The 21818-nt window shown below is 46.1% G+C and overlaps 3 protein-coding genes across 3 annotated transcripts; 2 read left to right on the forward strand and 1 right to left on the reverse strand.

The window, feature by feature from the left end:
• The first annotated feature begins 8210 nt into the window (after positions 1–8210).
• On the forward strand, positions 8211–9154 carry LOC109743963 (early nodulin-93). Its single transcript, XM_020303058.4, has 3 exons — positions 8211–8450; positions 8566–8627; positions 8708–9154. The coding sequence occupies exons 1-3, from the start codon at positions 8387–8389 to the stop codon at positions 8891–8893; spliced, it is 312 nt and encodes a 103-aa protein (XP_020158647.1). The 5' UTR covers positions 8211–8386; the 3' UTR covers positions 8894–9154.
• Positions 9155–12222: 3068 nt separating this feature from the next.
• On the forward strand, positions 12223–13020 carry LOC141020597 (early nodulin-93-like). The gene is made up of 3 exons (XM_073502860.1): positions 12223–12414; positions 12521–12582; positions 12661–13020. Exons 1-3 carry the CDS (start codon positions 12333–12335, stop codon positions 12898–12900), a joined length of 384 nt encoding a protein of 127 aa, XP_073358961.1. The 5' UTR covers positions 12223–12332; the 3' UTR covers positions 12901–13020.
• A 1204-nt stretch (positions 13021–14224) lies between these two features.
• Positions 14225–15656, reverse strand: LOC109743960 (very-long-chain 3-oxoacyl-CoA reductase 1-like). The gene is made up of 2 exons (XM_020303054.4): positions 15075–15656; positions 14225–14983 (listed from the first exon to the last, which is right to left on the reverse strand). Exons 1-2 carry the CDS (start codon positions 15436–15438, stop codon positions 14331–14333), a joined length of 1017 nt encoding a protein of 338 aa, XP_020158643.1. The 5' UTR covers positions 15439–15656; the 3' UTR covers positions 14225–14330.
• Positions 15657–21818: the final 6162 nt, after the last annotated feature.

Raw genomic sequence — 21818 nt, forward strand, 5'->3', positions numbered from 1 at the left:
CAACTACATGACACTTCACCATGATTTGGGCCTAGGGGAAGGCATTGGGAAGTAATAACTAGATGATGGGTTGCTAGAGTGACAGAAGCTTAAACCCTAGTTTATGCGTTGCTTCGTAAGGGGCTGATTTGGATCCATATGTTTCATACTATGGTTAGATTTATCTTAATTCTTCTTTCGTAGTTGCGGATGCTTGCGAGAGGGGTTAATCATAAGTGGGAGGCTTTTCCAAGGAAGGCCAGCACCCGACCACCGATCCACCCACATATCAAATTATCAAAGTAACGAACGCGAATCATATGAGCATGATGAAAATTAGCTTGACAATAATTCTCATGTGTCCTCGAGAGCGCTTAGTTACTTTTGTTACTTTGGTTAATCATAAGAGTTCGTCTAGGCTTGTCCTTTGCTACAAAAAGGATTGGGCCACCTTGCCGCACCTTAGTTACTTTTGTTACTTGTTACCCGTTATGAATTATCCTATCACAAAACTATCTGTTACCGATAATTTCAGTGCTTGCAGAGAATACCTTGCTGAAAACCACTTGTCATTTCCTTCTGCTCCTCGTTGGGTTCGACACTCTTACTTATCGAAAGGACTACGATAGACCCACTATACTTGTGGGTCATCACTACCCAATACAATCAAAAGGTCGATATGATTAAAAAGACTAGGCAATACATTTGTACATTAACACTCCCCCTCAGGTGTGGATCCCTCAGGTCTAAACGTGGAACGAAAGTCGACCGCAATTTAATTGCGCCAGCCGCTCTTGAACTCAAGACCTCTTGGCTCTGATACTATGTAGATTGTGCATGCTCTAGGGAATGCAACAAAAAAACTGATCTGATGGAAGAGACTAGCCAATGCATTTAAACGTCAACACGAGTTAATATGCATTCATATTCATATCGCATCCGTGTGTAAGTGTGCATGTGATATATTCCAAAGAACAAAAACATATGTAGAATATACAAAAGTTCCTCTTGTTGAGCTGGATTTAATACTGTAAAACTATGTATGTCGAATTTGTTAAGTAATAGCTTCTACAACCGGAGCTCCCACATCCGTCTTAAACTTCTTAAATTGCTTAATTAGATCCCTCTGTGTTAGTATGGTAGGGTCTAAAGGCAATTGATAGTAAAACCTATCACTAATTGTCAAGCTACCATCGGGCAAGTGATTGTGTGACACCCATGCCGTATCTTCAACAACATCATGAAGCTGCTGGGTGGCACCAACCCACTGTTCAAAATATCTTCTGATTTAGCGATTTATCGTCTAATTTATCGCTACTCGGGGGTGACCGGTAAGATTATACCTTATCTTCACCGTTTATCATTTGGGCTGATTTATCGCTCTGACAAGCGATTTATTGGGAATCTACCGATAAAGCGGGCCTATCATAGCACTATGCTTGCAAAAACTATGTTTATTTGTGTTTGATGAACCTTGTTACGCAATATGTACTATTATTGTATTTTGTTTGTCAACATACGAGGATTCAATGGCTAGGAATCAAGGTAACACTTTAGTCCAATATTGTCTTGGTGTTGAATATAGCATATTTTAGTGTTGGGAGCCTGGGATTTGTAAAAAATGACCGATTAATAGTCGACAGATAAAATCGATTATTCGGCCGATTTCTGATTAATCTCTAATCCCCAGCTGACCGCGACGCTAACGATAAGTGATATCCTCAACATTGCACCAACCTATGCAAAGTAGCATAGCATGACCGCACTTTTCGAAATATAAAAAGGGAATCACAAAACAACACAAGACAATGGTTGATTTCTTTACCCAATGGGAGACATGACACTTTCATCGGGTTCCAGAGGCTGCCGTCCCTCGCCGCCGTTATGATCCAGGGGAATGGAAGCTGTGGAGGCAACGAGGTAGCGACAGATCAGCGGGAGGACATGAATAGAAGTGGCGGGGGAAAGGGGGTCTACCAACCAAAATTTTGGGATGGATCACTATCGAGCATAGCAGGTGAGCCCACAATGGAGAAAGACACGCATCAGAAGGGCAAAATGGAAATTATGGCCGTAATGGCAGCCCCCACATCGACGGACACTCAAAGAGTCTTGTCGTCAATATTGGTGGCCCACATCAGAGTGGAAAATGGAAATTATGGCACAACCTTGGCCCCCCACATCGCCCGAAAGGGTCAATCAAATCTCCTTGTGGCTGCATTTGATGTGGCGAAGTGGTGGGCCCAAAATGGAAGGAAACAACCCAAAGTTGACGGCAACCGACGGAGATGACATGCAGTGTCATACACCTAATTTTTTCACAATCATTAGTGGTCTAGACCGAAATATGGAAGTTTGAGTGGCAGGACTCGAATATGCAACTCTGGCAGTGGCACGGGCCGATTCTTCCCAAAAATATAATATGAAAACTTTTTCATGATGGGTTTGAGGATATTGATCGCTATCGTACATTTTAATATTTCCTTCTTATAAACTAGATCAAAGTGTAATCAAACAAAACTAATATGCACTCTATTCTGAAATGAGGGGAGTAAGCCCTACCTATTAGACAACATGACCGTGGCTATTGATGATTTTTGGGTACTAGTAATGTCATTTGATAGGATTGTTTTTGGCATTTATTTGGATAAGTATAACCTTTATCCAACCAAAACTGAAACATATCATTTAATGACATTAATTGGATAAGGATAACCCCCACAAAGGATAAGGATAACCTTGATGCCACCACATCTATATAAGGCGACTGAATTGTACCCGTCATGACCACAAAAACATACTGGTTGGCAGACTATTGCATAACTATATATTTTCTGTTGTTTTGTGTTCTTAGGCAATGGCGAAAAATGGCATCTTTCAAGTGCTCATTGTTTTTCTCATGGCGCAAGTCTGCTTGCTCATGATGATGGCAACACCGGTAGCACATGCAGCTGCTAGACCGGTGGGGTACAATCCAGTGTGCTGCCCTAGGAACATCTATTGTTGCGGGTTCGGTAGCGGATTGGCCAATTCACCCGCACCATCAATTGTATCTTGATGTGTGGTTTTATTCTCCCTCAAGTAGTAAGCTCGACATATAAATGATATATGCGGTTCATGTGTTACCTAATCCTGAATATTTGTGATGCTACTATCAAGAAGGTATTGTACTAGTTACTTACAAAATAAAATGGGAGGAAATTATTATATATCTTTTTTGCAATATACTGCAAAGAGATTTAAGCTTATGTATACTTTACTCCTTTTGGAAACTAGATTATTTGACAGCTTTGATTTAAAGACACAAAAAATGAGTGGCGTGGCATACACGTTAAACTCATGAGTCTGTAGTGCGTGCCTTTGGGAATCTCTGTTTTATCATCATGTTGGTCGTACATTCTGGCGAGGTCATCCGTGTCGTGGCAACATGCTTTATTTTTCACTGAGAACATAATTTTAAAGCATTTATTGGGTAATGGAGTATATCAGCAATTACTAGCTACCAAATACTGTTGGGCAGGCTTGTTTGTGAATTCAGGGATGCACACTATGTTTCTTTTTGCAAGAATGCCAAGGCCATATATTAAAATTGTCCAAACCTTACAACATCATCATTACAAAAGCAGAAAATAAAGCACATATCCTGGTGTATATGAACGACGTCTTTCTGCCTCACTCGCACCCCGTGAGCAAAACTCGATGTCACGATTGGATCCCTAGAACACCCTTAGAACCAGGGCCAATCATTCTCTACGTGTTTTACAGTGAGTGCTCGATTCCTCAAAAAACAATAAAAAAATATCATATGTGAATACAGCTCTTTGGTCTTTGATGGAGCACGAAAGGTTTGTTTGTTGTGGATCCTATATGTGTAATCTATCTATCTATTACTATACTAACTAGAGATTACTTAGAAACTCCCACGGTTATTCAGAATTACGAACTGTTCATCTGGTGGGACCGAGTTTGGCATTGGGTTTGGTCGAGGACCCGGAAAGGGAAGGGAAATGAAGTGAAGGCAAAGGACCAGCAGACAAAGAGAAGCGAAGGCCATGCCAGGAGCTACTCACTAAGCGCAGGCGGATTTGACATTAGATACTAACTAGAGATTACTTAGAAACTCCCACGGTTATTCAGAATTACGAACTGTTCATCTGGTGGGACCGAGTTTGGCATTGGGTTTGGTCGAGGACCCGGAAAGGGAAGGGAAATGAAGTGAAGGCAAAGGACCAGCAGACAAAGAAAAGCGCAGGCCATGCCAGGAGCTACTCACTAAGCGCAGGCGGATTTGACATTAGATACCCTTCTTTTATTACATACCGCCTCCAATACTTACTGTCGGCGGTTATGTTGTTCTAACAGTCTGCGGTGTGTGCATATTACAGGTAACTACGTCCCAGTTGATCACAACCGATGTTGGTTTCGTGCATCAACTTGTGATGATTGCTTTGTTCATACTCGCCTTCGGTGAAGTTGGAGTCGGTGGATCAAGGACGATAGGTGATGACGATGATGCTTGTGTGCAGCCATGGCAGTTGATGTCTTCCTAGTTAAGTGCAGAGTCTAGTTGGTAGCCAGGTTGGACGTTGCATGTGTATTGTCATGTTCCATGATGGTTGTCTATTGGGCATGTTGTTACGGTTTTTGCTCAATTATTTTTAAATTAATCATGTTTTCTTTTTAATTAATGAAAATGTTAAATATTTTGCCTCAGCTTAATAATAAAAGAGTGCAAATCTAAGTAACTATCATGTACTTCGGGGAACGACGCCAACGATACATTTGCACCAAACCACTAGCATAATTGGCCTCATTGCCGATTGACGCGGCTAGCTCGCTAGGCCGAAAACTGGGAGCACCCAGACAAATAGAAGAGAATTCCTTATTTGGTCCTTTCTTAAAATCTGCTTCCCTTTTTGGCCCAAAATTTTTCACCACAACTTCATTTTCTTCCTTACACTTCCGCCATATTTTCTATTAACACCATGAAGTGCTGAGATGAAAATTCCTATTTACCCTTGATTTAGCATGCTGAAAAAACATAGGAAAACCCGCGTGCGTGAGAACCCTCCCACACGTTCACTCCCCTATTCTCTCCCCGACTCACTGCGAGATGCTAGCCCTAACCCTACGACGGCGGCGGAGGGCACACAGCGGCGACGACGCGAGGCTGGGAGAGCGGTGTGGAGGAGGGTGTGGCCGAGGTACTTATGGATGGTAGGGTGGAAGGCGCGATGGAGGAGGGCCATGGCGCTGCACCGGTCTCGGCCTCGGGCGGCCATGGTGGGGCGACGGAGGGGGGCATGGTGGGGCAACGGCTACAGCACGACTGCTAAGGGGTGGGGCGACGACTACACTTTGGCTGACGCTGCTGTAGGATCGGTAAGGGCAGAGCTGGGTGCTCGGCCTCGACGACATGGCTAGAAGGGGGACTCCTCTCTTTCTTCTCTAGATTTCTCCAAATATAACATATTACTTTGAGTTCATTCATCATTGGCTATTTGACGGTTTTGTATGCAATAAATTAATCACCTCAATTGTGCAATAAATAAGTTAATCAGTCTTGATTGAGATATGAGATCACCTCAATTGTATTGTATTCTTAGAGATGAATAATTGCTGTGAGATCTACAATGGAAAAAAAGACAAAAACATTAGTTTGATACTATAAAGCAAGTATGTTCACAGATCTTGGATACTATATTTACAGATAATACTTTTATTTATTTTAAATATAAAGCAAGTATGTTCCAGTTCATACATAATTGATCTTCCTTTTAATGTTTGTTGAAAATATGCACATGGGTTTGATCTGCTTGTGCTACTGTATAAGGAAGTTGTAGGAGTAGAAAGTACTCATGATTAGGTTTCTCTTGCTTTTACAGGATGGATCCAAATTCAACTTATCTGCTGAAAGTATTCTAATTGCTTCCTTACCACCATGGCCAAGGCTTGGAGAACACAAAACTAAGAAAACGGGAAAATTGACTAACTCTGAATCTTGACGATAAAAAAGGTAACCTAAAATATGTTTGAAAATTGGTTCACAAGTAATGCATTGTTTCTATTATTTGTTTACTCTACCGTTGCCATGCATGCGCATGATTGTCTCAAGTTAATCTGGGCCCATTTTTCATTGAAGTGATATGCCAAACTAGCAAACAATTGTTCCTTGGAAGGTAAATGCCAAAAGGAAAAGGAAAAAACTTGCTACAGAAATTGCAAACATTCCTGTGGTGCTAAATGACAGCCTTGCGATGTGCACAAGAAGCAAAAGATTTAACCCAGCCAGCCCTGCATTGAGCACGAGAAGCAAAAGAAGGCTTAGCTCGTGATTATCTAGTTCATTACGTGTTTATTGCAAACTGTTCATGCGCTCAATCTATCATGTGAGCTTTTGCATACTGTTTATTCAAGATGCTCCTTTTGGAAACTATTTATGTGCTCAGCTCATCATGTGAGCTTGTGAGCTTTGGTGTTGTTTATGTGATGTATGTGACTTGGAGGTGTTCTAATTGGGCTTGTGTATGTGATGTATGTCACCTGGTGGTATTCTATATGAAACTGGATGCTATGATAGTTGTGGATGGTACTTGATGAGTTACGTGCATATGTTGAAGAGTTTGTAGTCGTGTTGTCATGATATTATATGAATTGTTGGCAGGGTATATGACAATTTTCTTATTAAAATCCAATGATTTAACTCTGCATTGATCATATAATCTGCTCACATACTACACTGGGGGGTAAAGCAGTCTTTTTAGGTTCGACTTAACACCTTTAATGGTCAAAACTGGCGAAAATGGCACATATAGGGAACCAATTGAAGTTTTAGTGCTAAGAGAATCTACAGCCGGACTTGAAAAATCTGGCCCCTCAAACGCTCGCGGGCGCGTTCGGGGGCACTGACCGGTCACACCTCCTATTTGGTGATATGCATTCAAACACCTCATTTTCATCCCCTAGATCTATACAAACCTGGCAAAAAAAGTTCCTATGTAGTACGTACACCACGCTATTCTAAACTAAGTTTCGCCGTCGGAGATGTCCACGACGTCCGTGCCGGACGCCAGGTAGATGGGCGCGTAGGAGTGCTCCGGCTCCTCCTCCTCTTCCTCATCCATAGCCGCAGGCATCTCGTTGACGTCCGCGAGGTGCTCCGCCTCCACCTCCTGCAAACCATCCACGTTGTGCTCTGTTTTGCCTCCGCCTCCGCCTCCGCCTCCTGCAAACCATCCGCGTTGTGCTCTGTTTTGCCTCCGCCTCCTGCACACGCCGCCGCTTGACCTCCGCCGCCGATTCCGACCGGAGAGACTCGAGGATCGCCTTCAGATCCACGGCCCCAGCGTCCCCCACATCCTCCTCCTCCTTCATCATGCTCGTCCTCCTCTGGATCTACCGCATCCAGGGGTAGCCCCACTGCTATCTGGGCTTCGTGCTTTGCCAGGACCTGCTCAAGCGAGCCTCAAACGCCCGGGTTGGCCGGCACCCCTCATATCCAGCCCAAATTCGGGGAGAGTATGGGGGCGAAGACCGCCCCAAACCTGTCTGGGTCATATTGTCGTGACCGGGCTGTCCGCTCGGACATTTGTGACGGGTTTGAGGCGCCCGGCTATAGATGCTCGAAAAAGGAAAGCATTCTCTTTCGAGTGCCAAAAAGGAAAGTAAATTTTCAGAAAGCGTCAAATAAGAAATTCTCTCCATAAACAGATGTGAGGGCATGTACAATGGTTGATAAGATAGTCGTATCTTATGTCTTACATGTAATTTAGAGATGCCAAAAAAATGTCTACAATGGATCATCTCTTAGTCTTATCTACAATAACTAGTTATTCCTAAAAATGTGGTGAAACATATTGTGCTAAGAGATCATCTCTTATCTTCTTTTAAATAAGAGAAGACAAGTCTTTTTTTTATAAGTTATATCTCCTCCACCTCATTATTTATTCTACATGGCATTGCTAAGATAGCACCGTTGTACATGCCCTGAAAAGAAAATGGACACGGCACTCACGCACATGCTCCTACGTACGTGTTATCCTACTCACCAACACGCTACCTGCTAGCAATCGATGCCTGCTCTTATCCGGTGCCGAGTGTAGTGGAGCGCCCGCCCATCACATGCTCGGTTTTCTATATGACCAACGAGCCGGCGCCACCTGTGCTCTGCCGCAGCGCCGGCCATCCCGTCTGCCCGCCGGTACCACCGCCCGTCTCAAAACCACGGTCTCGCTTCCCACTGTATCAAATCGCCTTTCTCCCCGCCCGCTGGTTGCGCGGTTTCCTGCAACCTATAAATCGAGCCGGAGAACCTCACCTGTCCATCCATCTCATCTCATCCAACTCACACTACTACTGATCTCAGCTAGGTGTACTTGAGTTCACTAGCTAGCTCTCTCCCACGAAGATGTCTACGGTGACTCGTGCCCACCTCGACCAGAGGCTCGCCGCCGCCAAGCGCAGCTCCAAAGGTAACCAAAACGATATCATGTCGTGCCGGTCCTCAAGGGCACATTGCAGCTTTCTGTACTGTCTCTGCTGAAACTTGATCATAACTAAAATGTCTCTGTTGATCCGGAACTGCAGAGGCTGCCATGGCGGGAGCCAAGGCCGCGGCCGTCGCCACCGTCGCTGCCGCAGTCCCCACGGTAAGTTGCCATTCAGTTCTTCGATGAAATCCTTGCAGGGTTCATAGCATGTCTCATGAATGCGTTACCTGTAACTTCAGCTGGCGAGCGTGAGGATGCTGCCGTGGGCCAAGGCACACCTGAACCCCACCGGGCAGGCGCTTATCATCTCCACCGTCGCCGGGATGGCCTACTTCATCGTCGCCGACAAGACCATCCTCTCCATGGCCAGGAAGCACTCGTACGAGACGGCGCCAGAGCACCTCAAGAACACATCCTTCCACTAATTAGACACTTGATTAGCCAGTGCCAATAAAGTGTGTACGCAGGCCCGTACGTGTCTTCTGAAACATATAGTAGTATAATGTTGAGCGAGGCGATGGTTGCTGTGCGGAAAGGTGGTGTATAACCCTTTTCTGCGAGCAAGCACTAATTATCTGATGATTTATGATGTAGTTCTCCATAATAATGTGGCCATGTTCCCCATCTTACTAGTATCTTTCCAAAGGTCATGAATCAATAACAACCATAGTTTTGATTTTGTACAACTCTGCTTCAAGTGCGCAAAAGACCGCCTACTCCTGCCCTGTTCTGTTCCGAAATGCACGTGAGCATCATGCCGCTTCAAGCACACGTTAAGTCTTCTCCTATGGTTTTGTTGGATGGGATGCCAAATAAGGATGTTTTTGAAAATAAAAAATTAGCCATTTTGGGACAAGCTTTCTGTACTACTACATCCGTCCTGGTTTATTGGTGCTCTTCGTATTTTATGCTAAAATTTGATTATAGACTTAACTGACAAAATATTAATGCATGTCATAAAAAGTTATATTGTTACATTCGTATTTGACCATAATTTTCAATGATGCTATTTTTTGTGACATGGATTAACATTTTGTTACTTAAATTTATGGTCAAAATTTGGCACAAAATATTAAGGAGACCGATAATCCAGGACGGAGGTAGTAGTGGTGTACCCCGTGGGTTTGAGGTGTTTGTCCCCAGAGACCGGGACACATCAACATTTTTCTTGGTCGGGAGTCAGATGAAATGCATTCATATCATATCCGCGTGTAAGTGTGCATTGTCTAAATACTTGAAAGAAAACCGACATGTCTAGAAAACGCATTGAAGTCCCTAGACTTGGGCTCAATTTAAGGTTGTAAAACTATGTGCATTGAACTAGTTCAATAATAGCTTATGACAAAATGCTTGTCGGAAAAATGGATGTATGTAGACGTATTTTAGTCCAGATGCATCCGTTTTTATCCATTTCTCTGACAAGTATTTCCAGAGGATGGGAGTACGAAATAGGCAAACTCTCCTGGAGCAAACATTTTTTTTATGAAACACAATTGTGTTGCATTTCATTGATGATGAAGAGGAAACATTACCATTTACCAAGCCCTGACTGAGCACACAAACACACGACATCACACACACCAGCACCCCGAGGGCCAGTTCTTTTGATGGCTTCTAGAATAAGCTGGAATAAACTGCCCTACCCAGCTTATTCTAGAATCCTAGGCTTCTAAAAAAAAAAATTTGGTTGGGCTTATAGAATAAGCTCGGTAGGGGTAGCTTATTCTAGAAGACCAAAAAAACCACCAAAAGAAGAACTTGCCATAAGCTCGATAGCAGCACACTTGCACACCAACAACACACATGACACAACATAACTGCACTAGAGGCAAAGCAACATCAACTCGGCTGTCGGCTCCAACGATCTCGAATCATCAACCAAACAATGGAGTTTACCGATCTCCCTCGTCATCTAACCAAGCAAAGCAAGTGCCTTTAGCATTGGCTGTTTGGTTGCCACCCAACAACACCCTTCGAAGAGAGGGGATGTGTCGTACATGAATGAGATGATAAATATATGTCAGCAGAGCAAACATAATAGTAGAAAAACTCTACATGCTTTTACTAGTTTATAACGCTAGCATAAAAACACAAGTTCAAGTTAAACAAAATAGATATGTTATTTTTTTAAGTTGAAAACAAGAGAGTATGATTCATAGTGATTTGTGCGCCAAGATTGTTGAAAAAGAATGAGGTAAATACTCTAGGAGTGGCCAAAAAAATTGCGCTCGATGGTCACTTTGGTACCTAAAATTGCAAAATACATGTTTCTGGTGTTCTGACTCACCTCATCGTGCAAATATGGTGCTTTTCCGTATATGATCACTGACCACATATAAGGACGGACGCTCCACATAACACAAAGTCTTTGGGTTCGTTAAATAAAACACCACCTATTGGTGTAATCCGTTGCAACTAACTCTAATCCATCATTTGATTATGTTCACATGATTTCTAATAGGCGAGTCCCGCTTGTAACTGCACACCCGGCAAAAAAAATGTCACATCAGCCGACTTGGGCTAACTAAAATTTCTAATATCCTCCAAAATAATGGTCAACATTAATTCAAAATTTGCTAGATCTATACTTGGTACATATATGACATATTGGAATTCTTTTACTTCAGATGTTGAATTTTGAAAAAAAAAAAACTGATTGAGGCAATAAACTGTCATATCTCCAAAACATGTGCAAGTAATCTAATATTTTTCTTAAATCAAATCAGTTTTAGATACATACACAATTCGTTGATTTTTTTATTTTTTAATGTAAACACCAAAACTGCCTTGTCATAATAAGTTTTGCCCAGCTCCGGTAAGGGAGGGGCGATGACGGCGGCGCGCCTTCGGCTTGCTTCAGTGCTTATAGTGGTCGCTAGGTGGTCTATAGATTTGTATGTAATTTTTATTATTTCTGATGTTCATTGTACTGCCATGATTGAGGATGAATAAATTGGAAGTTTTCTGCAAAAAAGAAAACTAAAGCTGCTCGGTAGTTCTTATTGGCCGGCCGATGACAATGACAATAATTTTTTTACCACGTACGCACTTACAAGCTAGATCCAATCCTTTGAAATCGTGTCAGCGTACAAACATTGAATTGTTGCGCAAAAGAAAATCAAACAATGAGTTAGAGCTTGTTGCAACATGTTACACCAATAGATGGTACTTAGACCCTAATAAAAAGAAAATAGATGGTATTTAATGCAACGAACTTAAAAAAGTGTTCCATGCAATATCTGTGGGCCATAGAGTAGAAAGAAAAATGGAGAGCAGGTCTCACACAGAGGACTAGTCCGGACGGGGAGCACATGCCGCCGGTTTGGCCCGAAAACCGGGGACCGCCGCTCGCCGACGGAGGATAACGAGCGAAACCGGTGGCACCTGCTCTGCTCTGTTCCGTTTCTTTTATCATAGACAAGGAACAAACGCCTGATGTAGCAAAATTATCCATCTATTGTGATCAGATAAGCACTGTGGTGGCTAACTTTAGATCTCCCTTTTCTTGCCAGCTTTTGTTTGGTGGGTAAAGAAAGAAAGAAAGAAAGAAAGACGAGGGAAGGAGCAACAAACAAACATCATCCAATCCTGTGGACTCCCATACCACAGTTTTGGATAGCCGGAAAGCGTGCTCTGCCCACCAACCCAGTTCAACACTCAGGCGAGTGAGCAGAGCAGCGCACCCACGGTTTGCAATCAAAAATCAAAACCGTGCGTGGCCGCCACCTTTTTGCTCGCTACAAATACATGGCCGGCTCCTTGTCTGGAAGCATCAAGCAACAGCCAGCCAGCCCATCTCATCTGTCATCCCATCTCACTCGATCACCGCACTCTTTGTGCTGAGCCGTTTCTGCACAAGAGATCATGGCGAAGATGTCGTCGACGGCCACCGTCACCCGCGCCCACCTCGAGAACAAGCTCGCCCTCGCCAAACGCTGCTCCAGAGGTACATAGTAACCAGCAGGATCCACTTATTTAGAGTTCTGTTCGGCCAAGTTGTGTAACCATAGTCTGACACTAGCAATGCATTTCTTTTTCTTAATGTTTCCCAGAGGCGACGCTCGCCGGAGCAAAGGCGGCGGCCATCGCCACCGTCGCGTCTGCGGTCCCAACGGTGAGCTCCTCCGTCCGGGATTTGTTGATTTTCATGCACGTTGGTCTGGTTTTCATGACTGAACTGTTTATCGTGCAGCTGGCGAGCGTGAGGATGCTGCCGTGGGCGAGGGCGCACCTGAACCCCACCGGCCAGGCCCTCGTCGTCTGCACCGTCGCCGGGATGGCATACTTCGTCGCCGCCGACAAGGCCATCCTGTCGCTGGCGAGGAGGCACTCGTACGAGAGCGCCCCCGACCACCTCAAGGACACCTCCTTCGCTGGCGCCGCCGCCGCCGCCGCCGCTCGTCCCCGTCCGCCGGCATTCTTCAGGCCTTGATCTAGCGTCCTGCTAATGTATGATACGCACGCTTGTGCCGTTGTGCGTATTCTAGAGAACATGTGCTTTACATCCGTGTACTGAATAAAACTGAGGGCTCGATATCCTGGTTTCCGATAAGCGGTGTACGACAGACTTCATATCTCGACGAAGAAGATGGGATCACAGAGCTAGCCGTGAGGCCGTGACTATCACAGCAGAGAATCTAGGCGGCCCGACACGTTAAGATCCTAAAATGTTGGTCGTTTGTTTACAGTAGAGGTACATAAACCTGCGTGGTAACTTGAAACAAATGCAAACAACTAGGCCACGAACTTGAGATCCGAGTTCAATTTCGTCCAAAATCACCCAGACGCCAACACGTTGAGCTCTTTTTTCGGCTGTCCATTAAGTGAGGCAGATTGCCGGCCATGGAGAGAAAAATTCGAAATACTTTCGGAAATACTAACGCCCACACGTGTGGGCGTTTGCATCTTGCCCACACGCGTGGATCAACGTCCGTTTGTGTTTGCACGAATCTTGAGATGTTTTGCCAGATTTTTTATACCACGTAGGACGGGGCTGGTGTGTGGGCGTTGGAGAGTTCGCCCACACGCCCGCAGCACGCGGTTTGCCAGCTGCGCTGTGTGGACGGACTAATTTCTGCCCACACAGCCACCACCTAGTCCATGCGCGTGTGGGCGAACTGCTTTTCGCCCACATGACGCTCGTATGTTGTTGGATGACAACTGCAGTTACACGTACGTGGCAACTAGGTAACACAGATGGCAACTATGATTCGTTGCTAGACGGCAACTGCAGTTGCGCGTACGTGGCAACCAGATAAACACACATGGCAACTGTGATTAACTATACATGCCAACTATGGTTGGACCACACGTGGCAATTAGGTAAACACACATGGCAACTAGTGTTTGACCATATGTGACAAGTAGTTAATCACACGGCAACTATGGTTTGATTACACGCGGCAACAACATAAATTAGACATGGCAACTATAGTTAACCTAAACAGATAGAGTTGCCATGCTTTTACAACTACATTTGCCATCCCGGATAACTACATCTGCCATCCCGGATGGCAACTAAATTGTCATCCCGTGAGTACCTAACGTAGCTGCGCTAGGATGTGTGGGCATTTTTGCTTCATGCCACACGCGCGGGGTGGAGATGAGTAGTACTTGTTGGGCGTGTGGCACGAAGTAGCTGCGCCCACACGTGTGGGTAGTTATAATGTTCGCCCACACACACCCCTGTGGACTGCCTCCTGCTCATGCCACACACGGTGTGTAGGCAGATGTCTAATATGCCACACGTGTGGTCGTTATCGGCTTCCAATTCTTTACTATGAAAGATACTTCGCACAATAAATACCAAGTCAACATAATTATTTTACTACCAATAAACTCTGCTGGCGGATGAGGTCGCCGCTAACGACGTCCACCGATTCCCTCGCCTGATGATGACCTGAGCAGCTGGAAGACGGCCCGCTGCCGAAGGTTCTCGCGGAGGCGGTGCGCGGCGAGGGCACGGTCCGGGACGAAGTGGCAGAGGCACCACTGCAGCCGGTGGCCGACGTTGGGCATGCAGACCGGGCGGCGGTGCCCGATCCAGCGAGCGGCCGCGCCGGCGTAAGCGTCCGACGTCGGCATGATCAGCCGCGACAGGAGGCCTCCCCGCGTCACCATGTTGGTCACCATTTTCGTGTCCACATATAGCGGGGCCTGGCACTGCACGTCGATTCCTCTGCCCCTGTACTCAACGTAGAGGCTCCTGGAGAACTGAGCGACGTACCGCTTGGTGGCGGCGTAGACGGAGTAGAGCGGGTAGGAGGGCAGCGCCTCCGCCGCGCCTGAGCCGATGTTGACGACGGCGCCCCTCCCGCGCTCCACCATGCCGGGCAGCACGGCCGCCGTCACCTCCGTCACGGCCCACAGGTTCACCCGTATCATTCTCACCCACGCCTCTGCGTCGGCCTCGTGCAGGTACGTCGCATGCGGCGTCGCCACGCCGGCGTTGTTCACCAGCACGCCCACCTCCAGCCGCTCCACCGCCTGCCGGAGCCGCCCCATCGCCTCCTCCCCTGCCAAAACACGGTCGATCAGTACAGCACGTACCAGTACCACGTACGGTAGTTCCTTGAGGAGTGCTGCGTGCGTGGTGCTTTCTTTCACCTTGAGGCGTGGAGACGAGCGAGAAGTCGAACTGCACGGTCTTGGTCAGCACGCCGTGGGTGTCGGAGGCGCTTCCGGCGATGTCCTGGAGCGCGCCGGGGTCGCGGCCGACAAGGACGAGGTTGAGGCCGCGCCGCGCGAGCTCGAGGGCCATGGAGCGGCCGATGCCGGACGTCGGGCCGGTGACGACGGCCCACGCCCCGTAGCGGCGGCGTAGGTCCTTGGGCCCGCGCAGGCAGAGCGCGAGGCCGGACGTGTGGAGGAGGCGGTACGCGACGGCTGCGACGTAGAGGGCGCCGAGGATGGCGAGCGAGACGAACCATGGCTCCTGCTGCCGGAGCAGAGCGAGAGCCTCGGCGCACATCCTCCCCCACGCTCTCTCTCTCTCTCTCTCTCGCGTGCGCTGGCTCACCTGCGCGTGCTAATGAAGTGTTGTACGGCCACCAACGCCATACTTACTCCTACCAACAAACTACCTGGTGTTGTGGGTCTGCTTCACATTGATCATCAGTCAACGATTGATTACAGGCCGGAGCGCACGGATATTGATGCCGCAAGACTCACCTCTTTTTACCTGAACTAGTTTAATGCCCGTGCGTTGCCACGGAAAGTAAAAAAAAATGTAGTGATCAACAAGTAATATAATTTAGAAATGTGATGGCTAGTGGTTTTTATTCATATAGCGAAAACCTTTTTCTCTCTCTGGCTCGTTTCTTCTCGGCAATTCGCGTGTCTCCGAAAGCACCCTTCCCTTGCACGCAGATGAAGAGACATTTTTCTTGTCGCCCCTCCACCAACATTCTCGCTGCTTTGTTCGACCGAGCGGACAGGTGACAGAAAAATCGAATTTGGGAGGCGGCAGTGGTGGACAGGATGAGGATTAGGAAGGAGATGCAGTAGCCGAGAAGAGAAGAAATATTTCAGGCATTGGACGTATGTTTAGGTTTATTGCCCACCATTGAAATTTAGAAGATGACAAATCAGGAATACTCCAGAATTTCAATTACCACCATACCAAATGTTACAGCACACTACTGAATCCTGGCCCCTTTCTGAACTTTCACAATCAAAAGTTTGAATAAACACTTAGACAAAAATTCACATTTTTTCACACTCCGTGATCTGTGGCCTGAGTAGTACTCCCTTCATTCCCTTATACAAGGCCACAAACTCATATTACAGGTACCAAGATAAAATTTAATGACTCATTTGCAAGTCAACTTTTCTTTTCGTTAACCGGGATCATTAATGCACCACAAGCATGCAACGAATGAATGGGAAGGAAGTGGTTGAGTGTCATTATGACTACATGCATGTAAGTATTAAAAAGTTGCTATTACGAGGAAATATCATTAATTTTTGCCTCGGTTACTGTTGGTGGCCTTGTATTGATGCAAAATGTATTTTTGATAGTGGCCTTGTATAAGGCTGCTCCCAATGGACCGGTGCTTAGATGGGGTGCTAAGCATATTAAATAGCTTAGCAACCAAACTCACCAATGCATAGATGCTTAGCTTCTTGTAGCTAAGCTCCCTTCATTTAATGATTTAGCTACTAAATTCTCTCATGCATTGGTGAGTTTGCTTCATTTAAATGTTTTGCCTAGGTTCGCGCGCTTGGCATTGGTTCTTCCTGGGGCCACCAAACCCATCTCTCTCCTCTTAATTTCCTTGCCACATCAGATTTTTCGTCTACATGGCATGCTTAGCACCCGTACAAGGTGGAGCATTGGGAGGGGCCTAAGGGAATGGAGGGAGTAACAACAATCCACAACCCATGGCCATGAAAACAGGTTTTATGTATTTAGAATTCTAGACGCAGGTAGTAGAATAATCATATGTACGCTCTTATATTTATTTACAGAGAGAGTATTTCCTACCAGCTAGTAAAGCATATGCAAATCCAAATTCAGAACTATACATTTGCACTAACTCGCACTTCCATACACAAACAAATGCAATCAGGTCGGCCTGAGATGTCTTCTATGGAAGAAGCACGAACAAGTAAATTTTACAATTGCAGATCCTCTCCAATTCCTCACTTTTGTTTACAAAAGAAATTCAGAATATACAGAAACAGTCCAAGAATTTGAGTCCAAAATAATTGGATTGTCCAACATCATTGGGTAAGTTGCCAGCTTGTTGTTGAGATATTGACTTTCTCAAAATGACGGAATAAGCAGCGTAATCTTTCAACCGAAGAAGGCCAAGGCTGAAACCAATGTCTCTCCGAAAACCGACTTTTAGTTCTATGAAAAAAACACAATAAAAAAAGAAGAAATGATACAAATTATATTTAGGTTTACATGAATTGTAATATATTGTTTGATTACATAAATCACAACTTATATTATCTGATTGTATTTGATCAATTATATAGGAGTCACCCTAGTATCCACTAATTTTGTTGTCTTTACTTTCAGTTTTAAAGATAAATATTATATGGGACAAAAAAAACCTATTTCCTCTCAAAATCTATTAAATGCATCAGTTGTAAGTGTGAAAACCCCATATAATTAATGAGTGATAAAACACATGCATTCCTGTGAATAAAACAAAGCAGAATTAATTTACTACGGCCTATGGATTGGCCTACTCTATTTTACTGGACAATCATATATCCTATATTATTATTTTTGCGGGAATAATAAATCCAATACGATGTTAAACAGTGCCCATACAGAAGTGTGTAAAACAATTAGCTGAACATGGATCGCCGGTCTTAATTTAGTAGGGTGTGCCTGAGTTTCTTCTCACGTTCATATGCAGGACATAGGAGTCCATGTTGCATTGTTGCTACATTTCCCAAAACAGAAGCATGTGAAAGCTAGCTACAAACATACTCTTGTTAGAAAAAAAAGATAATGGTGCAAAATATTTAACACATCATTTGATTTAGGAGGGTTCATTTGACACAAATCACACCATTGTTCAGTTCCGTAGCAACATCTATGTGTTAGGCCTTCTCACAACAGCACTCTCGGCCACAAAATGCTAAAACATCCGTTGGGTCAGTGAATCGAACAGCTGGCGTGCGCCCGAGGAGACGATGGGGATGCCTGCATCTACCTGCGAAGCTCGGGGAGAGGATGGACGAGTGCCGCAGCTCAGGGAGGATGGCAGGAGCAGCCGAGGGCGCTGGAAGTCTGCAGGCGGCGTCGGGGATGAGGACGCGCGCAGTCGGGACAGAGCTGCTGTCGTCGAGTACGTAGGCTGTGCGGAGAAGACGACGAAGGCAGCACGCCCTATACGGCGGCCCGCGCCATATCGCGCATGGGGCGGAGGCTAAGCGGCCAAGCGAGGTCCCTGGAGCGGCGGTTAGGTGCCGGGGGCCGCCGCTCGCCGGAGTCGAGGGTGGCGGAGGTGAGAATTGCCACCGGAACGGCAAAGCCCAGCGGAGCTCCTGTTCGCGCTACCCTGAGTTGCGGCGCCGCCGCCGGCGAGGATGTGTAGCGCGTAGCCCGCGGCATACTTGCAGCGGTCGGCCTCCAAGGAGATGCAGGAGGGGGCCAGAGGAGACGGCGAGGAGAGACGGGAAAGGGGGCAGAGGAGACGAGGTCGTGGTGTTGGTAGCTACGGCGGCAGAAGGCACCCGAGGCATTAGGGGCAGCCGTCGCCGGTAGCGGCCGGCGCGCAAGATCGGAGTTCCATTGCTGGCTAGAAGAGAGTAGCGGGGGATGGATCTGGATGGGTCTGGAACCGAGAGACAGAGGGGTTTTTTGAAAATAATATGGAGAGAGTGGCGGGGTCTTTTTGGAAAAGCGCCAGAGCTCGCATCAGATGCATTAGATGCAGATCGGACGGTCGAGATTGGTAGATGATAGGCGCACCATCATCACCAATTGTGCTTTTTATAGGAGTAGATATGTATACATCTAGTGAACGTTGGATTTTTAGGCATGACAAATCAAACTTTTTTGAGGCAAATTTTTTAGCCATAAAAAACGTTCGATTTGCCATGTCTAAAAATCTGAGCATTTTTAATTTCTTTCCAAACTAAAACCCCTGATTGTATTCCAAGATTAGTGTTGGGGGACCACAAGATAATACTCCCCCTATTTTTTATTTAGTCCGCATATTAACTTTGGTTAGAGTCAAGCTTTGTAGACTTTGATAAAGTTTAAAGACAAAAATGTTTTTTTTGCGGCGACAAAAATGTTAACATATATAATAACAAATCAATACTATTACATTCATTATTGAATGTACTTTCACATCATATAGATTTATTAGGGTAAATGTTTATATTATTTTCTCTAAGATTAGTCAAAACTTTGCAAAGTTTGACTCCAGCCAAATCTAATATGCAGACTAAATAAAAACGGAGGAAGTGCATCGGAATACCACAGCTGGCATCTAACAAAAATTTCAAACATGTGAAGATATACGTGTACGAAGACACACAAGCAGCACAAATACAACCTGAAGCTTTCTGAAGCCACACATGTCCACCAAAAGCTGCAATATGTCCAAAGATCGACGCCACGTCTGACTGGAACCACACTCCGGTTACCACCAGAACGACGGCGGGGACAACCATCAGAGAGCCTCTGTTTAATCCATTGAGTGTTACTCCGACAAAGGGGATGATGGCCGTGCACATGTGCCGAATACCGCAATAGCACCCGCCGACGCCATAACAGAAGAAGAAGCACTTGTGACGGCGAGAGAGCAAACTTCTTGGACGACAAAGGGACTCCAACTAGAGAGCCAAGCAACGCCAACGACGAGGCTGGTACGGATGGGCTCTCCCAGGAACCGCACAGCGGGCCTCCGGGCTTGTTTGTGGTCGAGATCGATAGCAAGGACCGGCCACCTACCGGTACATATCCGGACAGATGGTGTCGTGGAATTGTCACGGCAGATGTCCTCGAGTTAGGACTTAGTCGTGGAGCCATCGCAACTAGGAAGCTTGAATGGGTTAATGCGGGACAAGGAACACGAGGGTTTATACTGGTTCGGTCCCTTACGGTGAAGGTAAAAGCCTACGTCCAGTTTGAGGTGGTATTGATTAGGGTTACGATCACCAGGGAGCTAAACTGCTATGCCCGGCTCTCGATGAGATTGTTCTTGCCCCTAAACCGCTGCCGGGTCGTCCCTTTATATAGGGAGGCTGACGCCCAGCAGCCCTTAGAGTCCCGGCCGGCTCATAAGAGTGTCCGGCTCGGACTCTCAATCATACTTGCCTTACACTACAAGTTCTACCATAATAATGATTGTAACTATGGGCCTTAAGCCGTATCCGGGTCTTAGCCCATCTCTGGCCCATCGTCTTCAAGCTTGGCTCCGGGCTTCTGGCAACGACCATACGAGTAACCCGGCCCCTCCTGGCGGGTGACTCTAAGGTCTATATCCTCAACATTAGGCCCCAGATTGATTTGAGCCGGCTCATATCAATCTTCAACTCTTCTGACAGAAAAAATCTCCGGCTTACCATTCATGTGAAGGCCATAACCCGGAGTGACGTCATCCTCTGGACTCCGGATAATCCGCCGTGACGTCATCCTCCATTAAGTCCGTTTTTTACTCCGCCAGATCCGCAACGGATCTTTGCTTTTACCGTCATTCCGAAAATCGAGGCGTCGTGGGGGGAGATAACCACGCCGTGGTCTCCTTGAATCTCACGCTCCCTTCTTCCTCCTCGCGCCGCTGCCTTTCTCACTGAGCTCGCACTCCGCCGCCGTTGTCTCACCTCCGGTCTTCGTCAACCTCGGCCGCTGCATCACCCTGACTCGGACCAGATAAACGGCGGCGACTCCCGCACCTCTTCAGCTCCGGTAAGTTCTCACCACCCCGTAGAGTAGATCTGCCGTAGAGTTCATCCACGTTCTTCGTGTTCGTCACCATTGCCCGCAAGTTCGGTAGTTCTCCTAGTTACTGCTCCTGCTTGATGTTAGTCCTGCATAGAACTAGTGCGGTGGTTGTTTAAGATCCATTTCACACGCAAGTAGCCTTCCTTGAACTGCATAAGAACTCTGTTTGAACCCAAGAACTCCCTCACTGCTGTTTCTAGGTCTAGAAATTTTTTCTTTTGCCCGACCATTTTAATCCAAAAAAGTTACTGCAATATGTGAAACCTGTTTTACCACACTTAGTAAAAACTGCAACCATTGAATCTTGGCGGCTTACAATTCCGGTTTAAAGAAACCAGGCGACGTAGAATCTTCCGGCTTAAAGGAAACCATGCTTCGTAGAATCCTCCGGCTTAAATAACCCACTGTATTTGAGTATATACCATTAGTCCCCTTCATAAGCCGCCACCGTAGTTTTGAACTGTAGATCTCCGGCTTATAATTAACCCGGACATTTTTCCTTTTTGTCATAGACCACCAACTTTCACCATGCCTCCCAAGGCTCCCATCACTTGCAACTGGATGAGGTCCAACGTCACCAACGAGACTCTAGCCAATTTTGTTAAGTCCGGATATTTGCCTAAGAAGGAAATCATGTCCTACCGTGCCCCTGACCCGTCAGAAGAGAGACCACAGCCAAAGGACGGGGAGGTAGTGATTTTCGCAGATCATATGAGCCGGGGCTTCGCACCGCCCGGCTCAAAGTTTTTCAGGGACGTGCTCAACTTCTTCGACTTGCGGCCTCAAGATATAGGACCCAACTCCGTATCCAACATCTGCAATTTTCAAGTCTTCTGCGAGGTTTACCTAGGAGAAGAACCTAGTTTGCTGCTCTTCAGAGAGCTTTTTTACTTAAACCGCCAGAATGAGTGCGCCAACGGGCCAAGTCTGGA

The sequence above is a fragment of the Aegilops tauschii genome, chromosome 7 (assembly GCF_002575655.3).
Source record: "Aegilops tauschii subsp. strangulata cultivar AL8/78 chromosome 7, Aet v6.0, whole genome shotgun sequence".
In the NCBI taxonomy this organism is placed as follows: Eukaryota; Viridiplantae; Streptophyta; class Magnoliopsida; order Poales; family Poaceae; genus Aegilops; species Aegilops tauschii.